The sequence below is a fragment of the Entelurus aequoreus genome, linkage group LG05 (genome assembly GCF_033978785.1).
Source record: "Entelurus aequoreus isolate RoL-2023_Sb linkage group LG05, RoL_Eaeq_v1.1, whole genome shotgun sequence".
Taxonomy (NCBI): domain Eukaryota; kingdom Metazoa; phylum Chordata; class Actinopteri; order Syngnathiformes; family Syngnathidae; genus Entelurus; species Entelurus aequoreus.
Window position 1 is genome coordinate 339,395 of NC_084735.1, and position 17,795 is coordinate 357,189.

A 17,795-nucleotide genomic window follows, 5' to 3' on the forward strand; every position below is an offset into this window, starting at 1 on the left:
TGTTGAAAAATGTGGATTTTGAAAACTTTCCAGGAAGAGGTGAAAATAGGGCTTTGGTAAAATGGAAAATTCTGGGAATTCCAGGAATGTGTTGATTGTCCAAGGTGAGTGGAGTGTGTGGATGGTGGAACGGTGTTTCAAAATTTGGGAATTTTGGAAAATATTGATACTAGCACAATTTTCCAAGAAGATAGGATTGGGTTAGTGTTGGAATTTTTCCTAATCGGTCAAAAAATGTTGACGCAGTAACCGTTTGAAATTGGTATTTCGGAATTCCTGGAATTTCGAGAAAACCGTGAATTTGTAAAAACAAAAACAAAAAAATAGGAACATTTGTTGTCCCAACTAAGAGGAATGTTTTCAAGGTGAAATTGTTGAAAAATGTGGATTGTGAAAACTTTCCAGGAAGAGGTGAAAATAAGGCTTTGGTAAAATGGAAAATTCTGGGAATTCCTGGAATTTGTTGATTGTCCAAGGTGAGTGGAGTGTGTGGATGGTGGAACAGTTGTAATCGGTTGAGAAATGTGGGATATGGAGAGTTTCGTATATTGCCGATTAATTTTCAATGGGGGGAATTTCCTGGAAATTCCGGGTATTCAGAGAATTTTGGGAAAGGGAAAACATGTTTTGTGTTTGATATATCAGTGTGGATGGTTGAAAGGTCAGAATCAGGTAAAAATTGGTGCACAATTTCTTGGAAATTTGGGAATTTTGGAAAATATTGATACTAGCACAATTGTCCTAAAAGATATGATTGGGTTGGTGTTGAAATGTTTCTAATCGGTTGAAAAATGTTGACGTAGTAACCGTTTGAAATTGGTATTTCGGAATTCCTGGAATTTCGAGAAAACCGGGGATTCATGGAAACAAAACAAAAAAATAGGAACATTTGTTGTCCCAACTAAGAGGAATATTTTGAAGGTGGAATGGTTGGAAATTGTTGAAAAATGTGGTTTGTGAAAACTTTCCAGGAAGAGGTGAAAATAGGGCTTAGGAAAACCGGAAAATTCTGGGAATTCCTGGAATGTGTTAATTGTCCAAGGTGAGTGGGGTGTGTGGATGGTGGAACGGTTCGAATCGGTTGAGAAATGTGTGGTATGGAGAGTTTTGTATATTGCCAATTAATTTTCAATGGGGGGAAATTCCTGGAAATTCAGGGTGTTCAGATATTTTGGGAGAGGGAAAACATGTTTTGTGAATCAGTTGAGAAATTGTGCAAGTTCGAAAAAATGTCCCATTCATTTCCAATGGGAAAAATGTCCCGTAAAACCGGGAATTCTGGGTAATCAGGGATTTTCATTTTTTATTTTTTGGGGGACTCACGATTCCGGTCGAGCTGAACGTTTTGATACTCGGAATAATAATAACAGATTATTTTTTTGGTGTAGAATTGTAACTGTGTGGATGTCGGGCAGTCACACCATGACCGTAAACCGGACCAACCAATGCCAAAGTGGTGTGGAGAAGCAGGAAGTTACCTGCAATGACAGCTTTGTCCCCCATGAGGCGCTCCAGGTGGCCCGGCCCCATCTTGTCAAAGGCGGCGTTGGTCGGCGCGAACAGCGTGTAGTGTCCCGGCCGGTCCAGCTTGTCCATCACACCCGAGGCCAGGGCGGCCGCCTGCGAGCAGAGTTCACGGGTCATCCGCAGAGTTCACGGGTCATCCGGTCGGTTAGCGGCTACACGGACACTGAAGCTTACGCTGAAGGAGGACAGTTCGTCGTTCACGTCCAGAACGTTCTTGATGGTGTTGCCCACGCCGCTGATGACGCGGTCGATGACGTGCACCACGCCGTTGGTGGCCACCTGGTTGGCGTGGACGATCCTGGCGCAGTTGACCGTCACCACCTGTGTGGATATGAACATTTTGTAACGTCGCTTTTGTGGAGGGAGGTGAGTCAGCGCGTTTGCAGGAGCAAAGGTCACCGCCTCTGGCAATGGGACGGCGAGACACAGCCGGCAGGTGATTAGATTTCACAGGTGGTACGTGTTAGTCTAATCATCTGTTGTCTTTAACGGTAAGCGGCCAGGAGCAGAGGGGGGAGAGAGGATTGGGAGTGACGACATGCCGAAAGACATTTTTGAAATCTTGTTAAAAAAAACGTTAAACGTTCAACGCGGTTCTTTCAAAAATGGAAGCTATTGCGGACGTACGCCGTTGGAGTAGTGGTTGATGTAGAGGCCCAAGTCGCTGAACATGGACGTGACCGTCATGCCGTCCTTCATGTCCTTGGTCAGCAGGCGGCCGTTGACCATGTGGTAGTGGAGGGCGTTGTACAGCTCCACGTTCACGTTGCTAACCAGCGCCGCGCGAACGCTCTGGAAGACACGGCAGCGGTCAGCCACTAGGGCGGCGGCGGCGGTTTCCCCGCCAAAGTATACTGACGGCGTCCAGCTGCTCCCACGCGTCGTTGCTGGGGGCGAACATGGTGAAGGAGCCCCGGCCTTGGATCTCCTCCCTCAGCTTGGACACGTCCGAGTACTGCTGCGTGGTGGCGGCCTTCACCAGACCCAGCGTGCCGTACACGTGGTCGATGGGCGCCACTTTGGTTGGGAGCACAAGAAAAGTCTGTCAGGCGGACACAGGCGGAGGAATGACGAGGGGCGGCACCAACCTGCGGGACATCCTTTCATGCCTTCCAGACGCATGTAGCCGGGACAGCACTCGTACACCACCATGCTGCAGGGGGCGGTAGAGGTTGACAAAGGAAAAGTTAGCATACTTCTAAGATGGCGAGTTATCAAAAAGCCATGATTTTTAGGTTTATAGGTATAAAGATGGCAAAAATGAAAGCATAAAATGTTAGCATGCTAACGTTAGCATGGTGACATTGGAAAAGTTAGCATACTTCTAAGATGACGCCAAGTATCAAAAGTCATGATTTTTAGGTTTATAGGTATAAAGATGGCAAAAATGAAAGCATAAAACATTAGCATGCTAACGTTAGCATGGTGACATTGGAAAAGTTAGCATACTTCTAAGATGACGCCAAGTATCAAAAGTCATGATTTTTAGGTTTATAGGTATAAAGATGGCAAAAATGAAAGCATAAAACGTTAGCATGCTAACGTTAGCATGGTGACATAGAAAAAATTAGCATACTTCTAAGATGGCGCCAAGTATCAAAAGTCATGATTTTTAGGTTTATAGGTATAAAGATGGCAAAAATGCAAGCATTAAACGTTAGCATGCTAACGTTAGCATGGTGACATTGGAAAAGTTAGCGTACTTTTAAGATGACGCCAAGTATCAAAAGTCATGATTTTTAGGTTTGCCAAATAAAGTTGGCAAAAATGCAAGCATAAAACTTTAGCATGCTAACGTTAGCATGGTGACATTGGAAAAGTTAGCGCACTTCTAAGATGGCGCCAGGTATCAAAAGCCAGGATTTTTAGGTTTACAAAAAAAAAAGATGGAAAAAATGCCTGCATAAAACGTTAGCATGATGACAAAATAAATATTAGCATAATTCTAAGATGAGGCAAAGTATCAAAAGCCAGGATTTTTAGGTTTACACGAAAAAAGATGGCAAACATGCAAGCATAAAACGTTAGCATGCCAACGTTAGCATGATAACATACAAAAAGTTAGCATAGGTCTAAGATGGCGCCAAGTATTATTAGTCACAATTTTTAGGTTTACACGGAAAAAATGGCAAACATAAAACGTTAGCATGCCAACGTTAGCATGATGACATAGAAAAAGTTAGCATAGTTCTAAGATGGCGCCAAGTATCATAAGTCACAATTTTTAGGTTTACACGAAAAAAATGGCAAAAATGCAAGCATAAAACGTTAGCATGATAACGTTAGCATGATGACAAATAAAAAGTTAGCATGATTCTAAGACGGCGCCAAGTATTGAAAGTCACAATTTTTAAGTTTACACGGAAAAAAATATAGCAAAAATGCAAGCATAAAACTTTAGCATGTTGACATGATAAAAGTTAGCATACTTGGCGCCAATTACCAAAAGCCATAATTTTTAGGTTTAAACGTATAAGGATGGCAAAAATGTCATCATGCTAGCCTTAGCATGCTAACCTTAGCATGATGACATTGTAAAGCAGGGGTCACCAACGCGGTGCCCGCGGGCACCAGGTCGCCCGTAAGGACCAGATGAGTCGCCCGCGGGCCTGTTCTAAAAAAAAAAAAAAAAAAAAATTTTTTTTTTTTTATTTTTTAAATTAAATCTACATAGAAAAAACACAAGATACACTTTCAATCAGTGCATCAACCCAAACAACCTCCCCCATGCACACTCATCCACACCCACTCACACAAAAGGGGTTATTTCTTTCTGCTACCAATATTCTGGTTCCCACAACATAGACAACACATCTGCAAGGGACACAGTCCCTGAACACAACATAGACAACACATCTGCAAGGGACACAGTCCCTGAAGCACACATGACTGTATAGGCTGCTGGTCCACTAAAATTTTCATTAATTACTATTTTTTATGTAATTATTTTTATATTGTTTTACTTTCTTTTTTATCCAAGAAAATGTTTTTTATTTATTTATCTTATTTTATTTTATTTTTTAAAAAAGGGCCTTATCTTCAACAGACCAGGTTGTCAATGAAATTAGATTTGTTTAAAGGTTTTTTTAAACCAGGCCCAGTCCAGATAATGTCCAAGTCGGACTCAGCAACACACACCTTCATTCATGTACACAGAAACAAATGAGGGAACACAACAGATTGCATATAATTTATAAACAAAATTACATTTTCAAAATAAGCATTTATGTACAGTCCAGATTATGTCCAGGTCACTCAAATTAGGGAACACAACAACAGATATCATATAATCTATAAACATAATTATACTTTCAAAATAAGCCTTTGAGGACTTCTCATCTTTTTTTTAATGTTTTTTGGCATCATTATCGTTTTCAACCATGTAACTTTCTAAAGTTAGAAAATACTGAATAAATGTTTTAAAGAAAGTAATACTAAGTGAATATCTGTTTTTGGCCTTAAAAATAAACATTTTACCGAGTACTATAATTAAATTGACTAAATCATGATTGTCAATGAACTCTCCTAAAATAACAGAAACCACATTAAGCTTCATAAACAAACCAATCCTTAAACACATTTTTTCAACTTCCACCCAAAACAAAGACACAATATGACAATACCAAAACAAATGCAGGGTGGATTCAGGCTCCTGACAACAAAATCGGCAATCATCTGACTCTGTCATATTCCATAATTTTAACATTTTCCCTGTGGGTAAGAAGTTATAAATAATTTTAATTTGAAAATAACGATTTTGCACATCGATAGTGGTTTTATAGATTAGTTTGAATATGGCATCCCAAGGCAACGGGCAGTCAAAAAAGTCCTCCCATTTTCCATTTGTGTTGTATGAGGCAGCCTTCAAAGATTTCTTTATTAAATAAAAATTATATATTTTTCTATTTATTTTAGTTCCTTTCTGCCAACTAGAATTTCTTATTAGAGGTTTACAAACTAATAATTTAGTAGTTCCTTAATTAATTATTTGTTTCCATCTTTTCCCAATTACTCCAGTTAGTTGATAAAATTAAAAGCTTGAGCAAGCATCACCATACATAGCTCTAAATTCATCATACTTCATAATTTTACCATTCTCATTGATAATATCATTGACAAAAATGATTCCTCTTTCAAACATATTTTTCCAAAAGAAAGGCTTTCCATCTATTACAATATTAGAGTTCATCCATATTAACTGCTGCAAAATATCGTCTCTTTTTTCTGGCACATAAAATTGAAAACACCACTATGAGTGGATTGTTTCTTTTATGAACCCCGCCATGTTTCCCAGCAGACTCTCTGGGAGGGGATCACTTGTAAAAAAGGATACAATTTCTTTTGATACAGTACATGTTTTTTGTCCAACAGGACATTTGTGTACCACTCAATGTTTAAATACATCTTTGGAACAATTGATGCTTTTAAAGACAGACACATAGCTTCAAGGTTGAGAAGTTTCAGGCCCCCATATTCATACTCTTTGTACAAAACCTTTCTTTTAATCTTCTCTGTTTTGCCGTTCCAGACAAAATCGAAGACCCTCCGCTCATAAATCTTAAACAAGTTTTGTGATGGAGCTGGTAATGACAAAAACAAATAAATAAATTGAGGAATAATTAACGAGTTGGCAATAGACATTTTACCATACAAGGTTAGGGATTTCCCTTTCCATAATTGCATAATTTTGTCCAGCTTTCTTAGTCGATTATCATAATTTACTGAGCCTAGATCTTCCAGATTTTCTGGGACAACAACACCAAGTATGTTAACTGGTCCATCTGTCCACAAAACAGGCACTTTGCGTTCCATTCGAAAGGACGTTCCCTTTAGATTTCCGATCCTTAACATTTTACATTTATCATAATTAAGCTTAAGGCCAGATTGCTGTGAAAATATGTCGAAAAGATTAAGAAGGTTCCGCAAACAATGAGGAAAAATCTTATCTTTGTGAATCAGCCTTTTCTGACATGAACTTCATCAAGAACAAACACAGAACACGCCTCACTGATGCACATCTGCAAGACTCACTCAGAGTTGCAGTGTCAAGTTACACACCAGAGTACAACACACTAGTTAACAGCATGCAATGCCAGGCTTCCCACTAACTGACAAAGAAACAGATAACAGATTTGGTGTCCAGTTCAAAGTGTGACATGATTTAAAAATTTGAGAGTTTACTTTTGTATTTTACATGAATTATTATTTGTACAAACATGGTGCAAAGTAATTCATGATTTGTTAAAAAATGTTAGTGGCTAGCTAGTTAAAATGGGATTTTGTGATTTCACAAGACTGTCTTAGAAGTGATCATTTGAAAATGTTCAATTTGAAAAATGTGCACTTAGAGAAAATATAAAAAATAAAGTGTTGCATATTGATATTTATCTGTTTCTATATATATTTATTGTGAGAAATCATTAAGATGATCAGTGTTTCCACAAAGATAAATATCATTAATTATTAATAATAACAGAGTTAAAGGTAAATTAAGCAAATTGGCTACTTCTGGCAATTTATTTAAGTGTGTATCTAACTGGTAGCCCTTCGCATTAATCACTACCCAAGAAGTAGCTCTTGGTTTCAAAAAGGTTGGTGACCCCTGTTGTAAAGGTTAGCGTACTTTTAAGATGTGTCAAAGAAATAAATGCCACAATATCTCAGCATTTAAGCCTTAAACGCTACAATATCTCAGCATTTAATCAACAAACGCTACAATATCTCAGCATTTAAACAACAAACGCTACAATATCTCAGCATTTAAGCAACAAACGCTACAATATCTCAGCATTTAAGCAACAAATGCTACAATATCTCAGCATTTAAGCAATAAACGCTACAATATATCAGCATTTAAGCAATAAACGCTACAATATCTCAGGATTTAAGCAATAAACGCTACAATATCTCAGCATTTAAGCAATAAACGCTACAATATCTCAGCATTTAGGCAATAACGCTACAATATCTCAGCATTTAGGCAATAAACGCTACAATAACTCAGCATTTAGGCAATAAACGCTACAATATCTCAGCATTTAGGCAATAAACGCTACAATATCTTAGCATTTAAACAACAAACGCTACAATATCTCAAGATTTAAGCAACAAACGCTACAATATCTCAGCATTTAAGCAATAAATGCTACAATATCTGAGCATTTCAGCAATAAACGCTACAATATCTCAGCATTTAAACAACAAACGCTACAATATCTCAAGATTTAAGCAACAAACGCTACAATATCTCAGCATTTAAGCAATAAATGCTACAATATCTGAGCATTTCAGCAATAAACGCTACAATATCTCAGCATTTAAACAACAAACGCTACAATATCTCAAGATTTAAGCAACAAACGCTACAATATCTCAGCATTTAAGCAACAAACGCTACAATATTTCAGCATTTAATCAACAAATGCTACAATACGTCAGTATTTAATGTACGCTACAATATATCAGCATTTAAGCAACAAACATTACAATATCTCAGCAATTACTCAACAAACACTACAATATCTCAGCATTTAAGCAATAAACGCTACAATATATCAGCATTTAAGCAAAAAACATTACAATATCTCAGCAATTACTCAACAAACACTACAATATCTCAGCATTTAAGCAATAAACGCTACAATATATCAGCATTTAAGCAATAAACACTACAATATCTCAGCATTTAAGCAATAAACACTACAATATCTCAGCATTTAAGCAACAAACATTACAATATCTCAGCAATTACTCAACAAACACTACAATATCTCAGCATTTAAGCAATAAACGCTACAATATATCAGCATTTAAGCAATAAACGCTACAATATCTCAGGATTTAAGCAATAAACGCTACAATATCTCAGCATTTAGGTAATAAACGCTACAATAACTCAGCATTTAGGCAATAAACGCTACAATATCTCAGCATTTAGGCAATAAACGCTACAATATCTCAGCATTTAAGCAACAAATGCTACAATATCTCAGCATTTAAGCAATAAACGCTACAATATATCAGCATTTAAGCAATAAACGCTACAATATCTCAGGATTTAAGCAATAAACGCTACAATATCTCAGCATTTAAGCAATAAACGCTACAATATCTCAGCATTTAGGCAATAACGCTACAATATCTCAGCATTTAGGCAATAAACGCTACAATAACTCAGCATTTAGGCAATAAACGCTACAATATCTCAGCATTTAGGCAATAAACGCTACAATATCTTAGCATTTAAACAACAAACGCTACAATATCTCAAGATTTAAGCAACAAACGCTACAATATCTTAGCATTTAAGCAATAAATGCTACAATATCTGAGCATTTCAGCAATAAACGCTACAATATCTCAGCATTTAAACAACAAACGCTACAATATCTCAAGATTTAAGCAACAAACGCTACAATATCTCAGCATTTAAGCAATAAATGCTACAATATCTGAGCATTTCAGCAATAAACGCTACAATATCTCAGCATTTAAACAACAAACGCTACAATATCTCAAGATTTAAGCAACAAACGCTACAATATCTCAGCATTTAAGCAACAAATGCTACAATATTTCAGCATTTAATCAACAAATGCTACAATACGTCAGTATTTAATGTACGCTACAATATATCAGCATTTAAGCAACAAACATTACAATATCTCAGCAATTACTCAACAAACACTACAATATCTCAGCATTTAAGCAATAAACGCTACAATATATCAGCATTTAAGCAACAAACATTACAATATCTCAGCAATTACTCAACAAACACTACAATATCTCAGCATTTAAGCAATAAACGCTACAATATATCAGCATTTAAGCAATAAACACTACAATATCTCAGCATTTAAGCAATAAACGCTACAATATCTCAGCATTTAAGCAACAAACATTACAATATCTCAGCAATTACTCAACAAACACTACAATATCTCAGCATTTAAGCAATAAACGCTACAATATATCAGCATTTAAGCAATAAACGCTACAATATCTCAGGATTTAAGCAATAAACGCTACAATATCTCAGCATTTAGGCAATAAACGCTACAATAACTCAGCATTTAGGCAATAAACGCTACAATATCTCAGCATTTAGGCAATAAACGCTACAATATCTTAGCATTTAAACAACAAACGCTACAATATCTCCAGATTTAAGCAACAAACGCTACAATATCTCAGCATTTAAGCAATAAATGCTACAATATCTGGGCATTTCAGCAATAAACGCTACAATATCTCAGCATTTAAACAACAAACGCTACAATATCTCAAGATTTAAGCAACAAACGCTACAATATCTCAGCATTTAAGCAATAAATGCTACAATATCTCAGCATTTAAACAACAAACGCTACAATATCTCAAGATTTAAGCAACAAACGCTACAATATCTCAGCATTTAAGTAACAAACGCTACAATATTTCAGCATTTAATCAACAAATGCTACAATACGTCAGTATTTAATGAACGCTACAATATCTCAGCATTTAAGCAACAAACATTACAATATCTCAGCAATTACTCAACAAACACTACAATATCTCAGTATTTAAGCAACAAACACTACAATATCTCAGCATTTCAGCAATAAACGCTACAATATCTCAGCATTTAAGCAACAAACGCTACAATATCTCAGCATTTCAGCAATAAACGCTACAATATCTCAGCATTTAAGCAACAAACGCTACAATATCTCAGCATTTCAGCAATACACGCTACAATATCTCAGCATTTAAGCAACAAACGCTACAATATCTCAGCATTTAAGCAACAAACGCTACAATATCTCAGCATTTAAGCAACAAACACTACAATATCTCAGCATTTAAGCGACAAACGCTACAATATCTCAGCATTTCAGCAATAAACGCTACAATATCTCAGCATTTAAGCAACAAACGCTACAATATCTCAGCATTTAAGCAACAAACGCTACAATATTTCAGCATTTAATCAACAAACGCTACAATATCTCAGCATTTAAGCAACAAACACTACAATATCTCAGCATTTAAGCGACAAACGCTACAATATCTCAGCATTTCAGCAATAAACGCTACAATATCTCAGCATTTAAGCAACAAACGCTACAATATCTCAGCATTTAAGCAACAAACGCTACAATATTTCAGCATTTAATCAACAAATGCTACAATACGTCAGTATTTAATGTACGCTACAATATCTCAGCATTTAAGCAACAAACATTACAATATCTCAGCAATTACTCAACAAACACTACAATATATGAGCATTTAAGCAACAAACGCTACAATATCTCAGCATTTAAGCAACAAACGCTACAATATCTCAGCATTTAAGCAACTAATGCTACATTATTTCAGTATTTAATCAATAAATGTTACAATACATCAGAATTTAATGTACGCTACAATATATCACCAATTACTCAACAAACGCTACAGTATCTCAGAATGTAAACAATGAATGTTACAATATATTTCAGAATTTAAGCAAGAAACGCTACAATATCTCAGCATTTAAGCAACAAACGCTACAATATCTCAGCATTTCAGCAATAAACACTACAATATCTCAGCATTTAAGCAACAAACGCTACAATATCTCAGCATTTAAGCAACAAACGCTACAATATTTCAGCATTTAATCAACAAATGCTACAATACGTCAGTATTTAATGTACACTACAAAATCTCAGCATTTAAGCAACAAACGGTACAATATCTCGGCATTTAATCAACAAATGCTACAATACGTCAGTATTTAAGCAATAAACGCTACAATATCTCAGCATTTAAGCAACAAACGCTACAATATCTCATCATTTAAGCAACAAACGCTACAATATCTCATCATTTAAGCAATAAACGCTACAATATCTCAGCATTTAAGCAACAAACGCTACAATATCTCAGCATTTAAGCAACAAACACTACAATATTTCAGCATTTAATCAACAAATGCTACAATACGTCAGTATTTAATGTACGCTACAAAATCTCAGCATTTAAGCAACAAACGCTACAATATCTCAGCATTTAATCAACAAATGCTACAATACGTCAGTATTTAAGCAATAAACGCTACAATATCTCAGCATTTAAGCAACAAACGCTACAATATCTCAGCATTTAAGCAACAAACGCTACAATATCTCAGCATTTAAGCAACAAACGCTACAATATTTCAGCATTTAATCAACAAATGCTACAATACGTCAGTATTTAATGTACGCTACAAAATCTCAGCATTTAAGCAACAAACGCTACAATATCTCAGCATTTAATCAACAAATGCTACAATACGTCAGTATTTAAGCAATAAACGCTACTATATCTCAGCATTTAAGCAACAAACGCTACAATATCTCATCATTTAAGCAACAAACGCTACAATATCTCATCATTTAAACAACAAACGCTACAATATCGCAGCATTTAAGCAATAAACGCTACAATATCTCAGCATTTAAGCAAAAAACGCTACAATATTTTAGCATTTAAGCAACAAACGCTACAATATCTCAGCATTTAATCAAGAAATGCTACAATATGTCAGAATTTAATGTACGCTACAATATCCCAGCATTTAAGCAACAAAAGTTACAATATCTCAGCATTTGAGCAACAAACACTACAATATCTCAGCATTTAAGCAACAAACGCTACAATATCTCAGCATTTCAGCAATAAACGCTACAATATCTCAGCAATTACTCAACAAACACTACAATATCTCAGCATTTAAGCAATAAACGCTACAATATCTCAGCATTTAAGCAACAAACGCTACAATATCTCAGCATTTAAGCAACAAACGCTACAATATTTCAGCATTTAATCAACAAATGCTACAATGCGTCAGTATTTAATGTACGCTACAATATCTCAGCATTTAAGCAACAAACATTACAATATCTCAGCATTTAAGCAACAAACATTACAATATCTCAGCATTTAAGCAACAAACATTACAATATCTCAGCAATTACTCAACAAACATTACAATATCTCAGCAATTACTCAACAAACACTACAATATATCTGCATTTAAGCAGCAAACGCTACAATATCTCAGCATTTAAGCAACAAACGCTACAATATCTCAGCATTTAAGCAACTAATGCTACATTATTTCAGTATTTAATCAATAAATGTTACAATACATCAGAATTTAATGTACGCTACTATATATCACCAATTACTCAACAAACGCTACAGTATCTCAGAATGTAAACAATGAATGTTACAATATATTTCAGAATTTAAGCAAGAAACGCTACAATATCTCAGCATTTAAGCAACAAATGCTACAATATCTCAGCATTTCAGCAATAAACGCTACAATATATCAGCATTTAAGCAACAAACGCTACAATATCTCAGCATTTAAGCAACAAACGCTACAATATTACAGCATTTAATCAACAAATGCTACAATGCGTCAGTATTTAATGTACGCTACAATATCTCAGCATTTAAGCAACAAACATTACAATATCTCAGCAATTACTCAACAAACACTACAATATATCAGCTTTTAAGCAGCAAACGCTACAATATCTCAGCATTTAAGCAACTAATGCTACATTATTTCAGTATTTAATCAATAAATGTTACAATACATTAGAATTTAATGTACGCTACAATATATCACCAATTACTCACCAAACGCTACAGTATCTCCGAATGTAAACAATGAATGTTACAATATATTTCAGAATTTAAGCAAGAAACGCTACAATATCTCAGCATTTAAGCAACAAACGCTACAATATCTCAGCATTTCAGCAATAAACGCTACAATATCTCAGCATTTAAGCAACAAATGCTACAATATCTCAGCATTTAAGCAACAAACGCTACAATATCTCAGCATTTAAGCAACAGATGCTACAATATCTCAGCATTTAAGCAACAAACGCTACAATATCTCAGCATTTAAGCAACAAATGCTACAATATCTCAGCATTTAAGCAACAAACGCTACAATATCTCAGCATTTAAGCAACAAATGCTACAATATCTCAGCATTTAATCCAATCCAATCCACTTTATTTATATAGCACATTTACACAACAAGAATGTTTCCAAAGTGCTGCACAGCCATGTTAAAAACAATATTAAAAACAATATTAAAAACAATATTAAAAACAATATTAAAAACAATATTAAAAACAATATTAAAAACAATATTATGCTACACCAATGACTGAATAAAAAGAAAGAATAAATGAATAGAAAACAGAGACAATATAAAAAATAAATATGATTAAAAACTATTTTAAAGGGTAAAACCAATGAAAACAGTAAACTAGACATGAAAATGTCTAACCCTAACCACACAGGACAACAGAGGAGCACACAACTCACGTAGTGTTAAAAGCCAAAGAATAAAAGTGGGTCTTAAGACGAGACTTAAAACAGTCCACTGTGGGAGCAGTTTGAACATGGAGGGGCAGAATGTTCCAGAGCTTAGGGCCGACCACAGAGAAGGTCCTCCCTGTCCCCCCTGGTTTTAAGTCTGGTCCTGGGCACCACGAGCTGGAGCTGGAGCTGGCTCTCGGACCTCAGAGTGTACATTTGGATGAGGTCCGAGACATACTGAGGTGGCAGACCATGTAAAGCTTTAAAAACAAACAGCAAGGATTTCAAATCAATTGTAAAATGAACAGCCCTAAAAAGTGTTAATACTGTAAGTATTGTACTCATCAGGCACCAGCTGTTTGATAGTAACGTGCATCTTGATCACGTGACACTTGTTTACGTCCGCCAATGTTTTACACTGCTACTACTAGCTCCTGTGCTATTGTGTGCTTAGCTGTCGTGTAGCTGCTCGCTCCATGTTTACCTAAACCACTTGGCTGCAACGCAAGGAAAAGACGGAGTGCTTCAATCACAGATTTTTTACACGCAAGACGTTACTTTTTTGCTTTTTTGCTATCAGCCTCATACGTATCGGCGCAGCCGTATCGGCCGCCTTCACTTCCCTTGGAATCAGGCACGGTGTACCTAATGTAGTGGCTGTGGTGTGCGTGTGCGATGGCACTCACGCCTTCTTTCCGCAGATGGAGCCTTTGTACCAGTTCCTGCACGTGCTGAAGTATTTCTTCTTGGTCCCCAGAACCTGCTGCAGGGCGCACACGTTGGGCCTGACGAGGGGGGGGGGAGGGGCAGGATGTGGGAGGACAAGGGGGCGGGGTCAGAGAAAGGTGCAAGTGGTTGAGTGATGGGATGGTGAAAAGTAGGAATGTTATGTTGTGAAATCACATGGAAAACACATTTTTACACAGAAAGTGCAGACTAAAAAATAAAAATACACCTTTTTTTTATTGTGTGTTTCAATTTTTACACAATTGTTCAAATACATCTATTTTGCATCTGATGCACATTTAAATCATGTTTTATTGTGAAAAAAAAGAGCAAATAGTGCACGTAAAACCCAGATGTCGTATTTAACCATTTCATTTAGCGAGCACATGCACCCAAAGAATATAAAAAAAAATTTCAAACACAACCAAAGAATATTAAAAAAACAACAACAAAAAAAAGCATCTTATTTTGAAGGGAGAGCTAAAAAAAAAAAAAAAAGTACACGCTTATAAAGTTGATTTTTAATTTTGACTTCGGGACCTCAAGAAAAGTGAAGTGAAGTGATTTATGTTTATATAGCGCTTTTCTCTAGTGACTTTTACATAGTGAAACCCAATATCTAAGTTACATTTAAACCAGTGTGGGTGGTACTGGGAGCAGGTGGGTAAAGTGTCTTGCCCAAAGACACAACGGCAGTGACTAGGATGGCGGAAGCTGGGATCGAACCTGGAACCCTCAAGTTGCTGGCACGGCCGCTCTACCAACCGAGCTATACCACCCCTCACTTAAAAGCCTCATTTAGTTTAATTGAATGCAAAATCAAAAACATTGATATAATAAAAACCTTGTTTTTGTTTTATTTTGAAAAAAACACAAAGCCTGATAATCATTTTTATTTTGTTTATTTAAGTTCATAAGAAAAAAATAAACATTTTAATTATTTTATTTACTTAAAACACAAAAATATAATTAAAAATTTTAGTATATTTGTTGAATTTTTTTTTTTAACAAAAAAAGTTAAAACCCACATATTATATTAAAATAAATGCATTTATTTATTCATTATTTATTTATTATGTATTTATTTATTCATTATTTATTTTATTTAAATAAACACAAAAAATCATAATCAAGCCATTTTTTTAATTTAAAGAACACAAAAGCATGAATAAAATATTTATCTAATTTCATTTAATAAAACACAAAAAGTAAACAATTTAATCACTTTAAAAAAAATCAAGCACAAAAAGCATAATTTAAACGTTAATTTCTTTTTTTTAACTTAATCCAAAAACTAAAAAAAAAAACATAATTAAAACCTTCATTTTATTTATTTAATGTAACTAAAAAAACACATACAAAAAAAAATAATCATAAATAAACCTTTATATTTTAGTTTTATTTAATGTAAGGAACACAAAAGCATGAATAATATCTTTATCTTGTTTATTTAATTTGATAAAAAATACAAAAGGTAAACAATTTATTTATTAAACGTAATTAAAAAAACACAAAAAGCATAATTGTGGGCACTGTACCGAGGATGTCGTTGTGGCTTGTACAGCCCTTTGAGACACTTGTGATTTAGGGCTATATAAATAAACATTGATTGATTGATTGATTGAATTAAAACGTTAAATTTATTTCTTTAACTTAATTAAATCATAATTAAAACCGTCATTTAATTTAATAAAAAAACACAGAAAAATCATAATCAAACCTTTATTTTTGTTTTATTTAATTCAAAGAATACAAAAGTTAAATAAAATATTGTACCTTGTTTATTTAATTTAATAAAAAACAAAAAGTAAACAATTACTAATTTTTAATTAAAAAAACACAAAAAAGCATAATCAATACGTTCATTTTATTTATTTTACTTAATTCAAAAACTAAAAACAAATCATAATTAACACCCTCATTTTATTTAAACAACACACAAAAAAACAATTAAACCTTTATTTCTTTGTTTTATTTAGTTTAAGGAACACAAAGGCATGTAAAAAATACTATCTTGATTATTTAACTTCAAAAACACTAAAAACTCAATGCAACTACTAAATTTGATTAAGAATAGACAAAAAGCATAATTAAAAAGTTTGTTTATTTACTTTATTTCAAAAAAACATAAAAATCAATAATCAAAATCTTTATTTTGTTCATTTGATGTAAAAATAAACCAACTTAAAAGCCTTATTTCAAAGGAGCGCTGTAAAAAATAGTGCACACTTAAAAGAGACTTGAGCGTTTACAAAAATGCTTTACTTTTAACATTTTGTATTCTTTTCTATACAAAATGTCATTTTTAAAAATGACAAAATACCGACTTCAAGCTTTTACTTAATTATTGTTCCCATTGAATAAAAAATGTGTAAACACTTTATTTCATCCAATTAAAACATTTATCATTTAAAAACTTGTGCACACACCACACACACACACACACACACACACACACACACACACACACACACACACACACACACACACACACACGCACACACACACACACGCGCACACACACACACACACACACACACACACACACACACACACACACGCACACACACACACACGCGCACACACACACACACACACACACACACACACACACACACACACACACACACACACGCGCACACCAACACACACACACACCCTTACCCTTCTTTCCTGGCTCGGATGCGACTGTGACTGACAATCTTGTCATAGGCAGAAGATTCCACGCTGCTTAGTGAGCAGAGCGCCCCCATCAAGAGGGTCACGGCTGTCAGATGATGCATCCTGTTCGCTCTGCACACCTCCACAAGCTGCAAACTGCTGAGATGTAAGCGTGTGTGCGAGCGAGGCAGCTATTTTATACCTCCCCCCCACCCCCCTCCCCGACACACACACACACACACCTCCATCACGTCCCAGAGTCCCCAGGACGCCCTCAGACACTACACACCCTACAGGACGTCCTCAGACACTACACACCCTACAGGACGCCCTCAGACACTACACACCCTACAGGACGCCCTCAGACACTACACACCCTACAGGACGCCCTCAGACACTACACACCCTACAGGACTTCCTCAGACACTACACACCCTACAGGACGCCCTCAGACACTACACACCCTACAGGACGCCCTCAGACACTACACACCCTACAGGACGACCTCAGAC

General features: G+C 35.5%; 1 protein-coding gene across 4 annotated transcripts in view; it reads right to left on the reverse strand.

Moving 5' to 3' along the window:
* The window catches only part of LOC133649995 (periostin-like), a 60,393-nt gene extending 42,959 nt beyond the window's left edge, over positions 1-17,434 (reverse strand). For 3 of the 4 annotated variants that reach the window (XM_062046712.1, XM_062046710.1, XM_062046711.1), the window contains exons 1-7: positions 17,287-17,434; positions 14,583-14,681; positions 2,616-2,680; positions 2,387-2,544; positions 2,155-2,319; positions 1,702-1,848; positions 1,479-1,620 (exon numbers count right to left, since the gene is read on the reverse strand). In XM_062046712.1, the coding sequence (XP_061902696.1) occupies positions 1,479-1,620; positions 1,702-1,848; positions 2,155-2,319; positions 2,387-2,544; positions 2,616-2,680; positions 14,583-14,681; positions 17,287-17,405 (895 nt within the window). In that variant the 5' untranslated portion in view covers positions 17,406-17,434. Of the gene's footprint in view, positions 1-1,478; positions 1,621-1,701; positions 1,849-2,154; positions 2,320-2,386; positions 2,545-2,615; positions 2,681-14,541; positions 14,682-17,286 lie in introns of those variants that run through there. The other variant, XM_062046713.1, reaches the window with a different exon arrangement.
* Between the last annotated feature and the right edge of the window lie 361 nt (positions 17,435-17,795).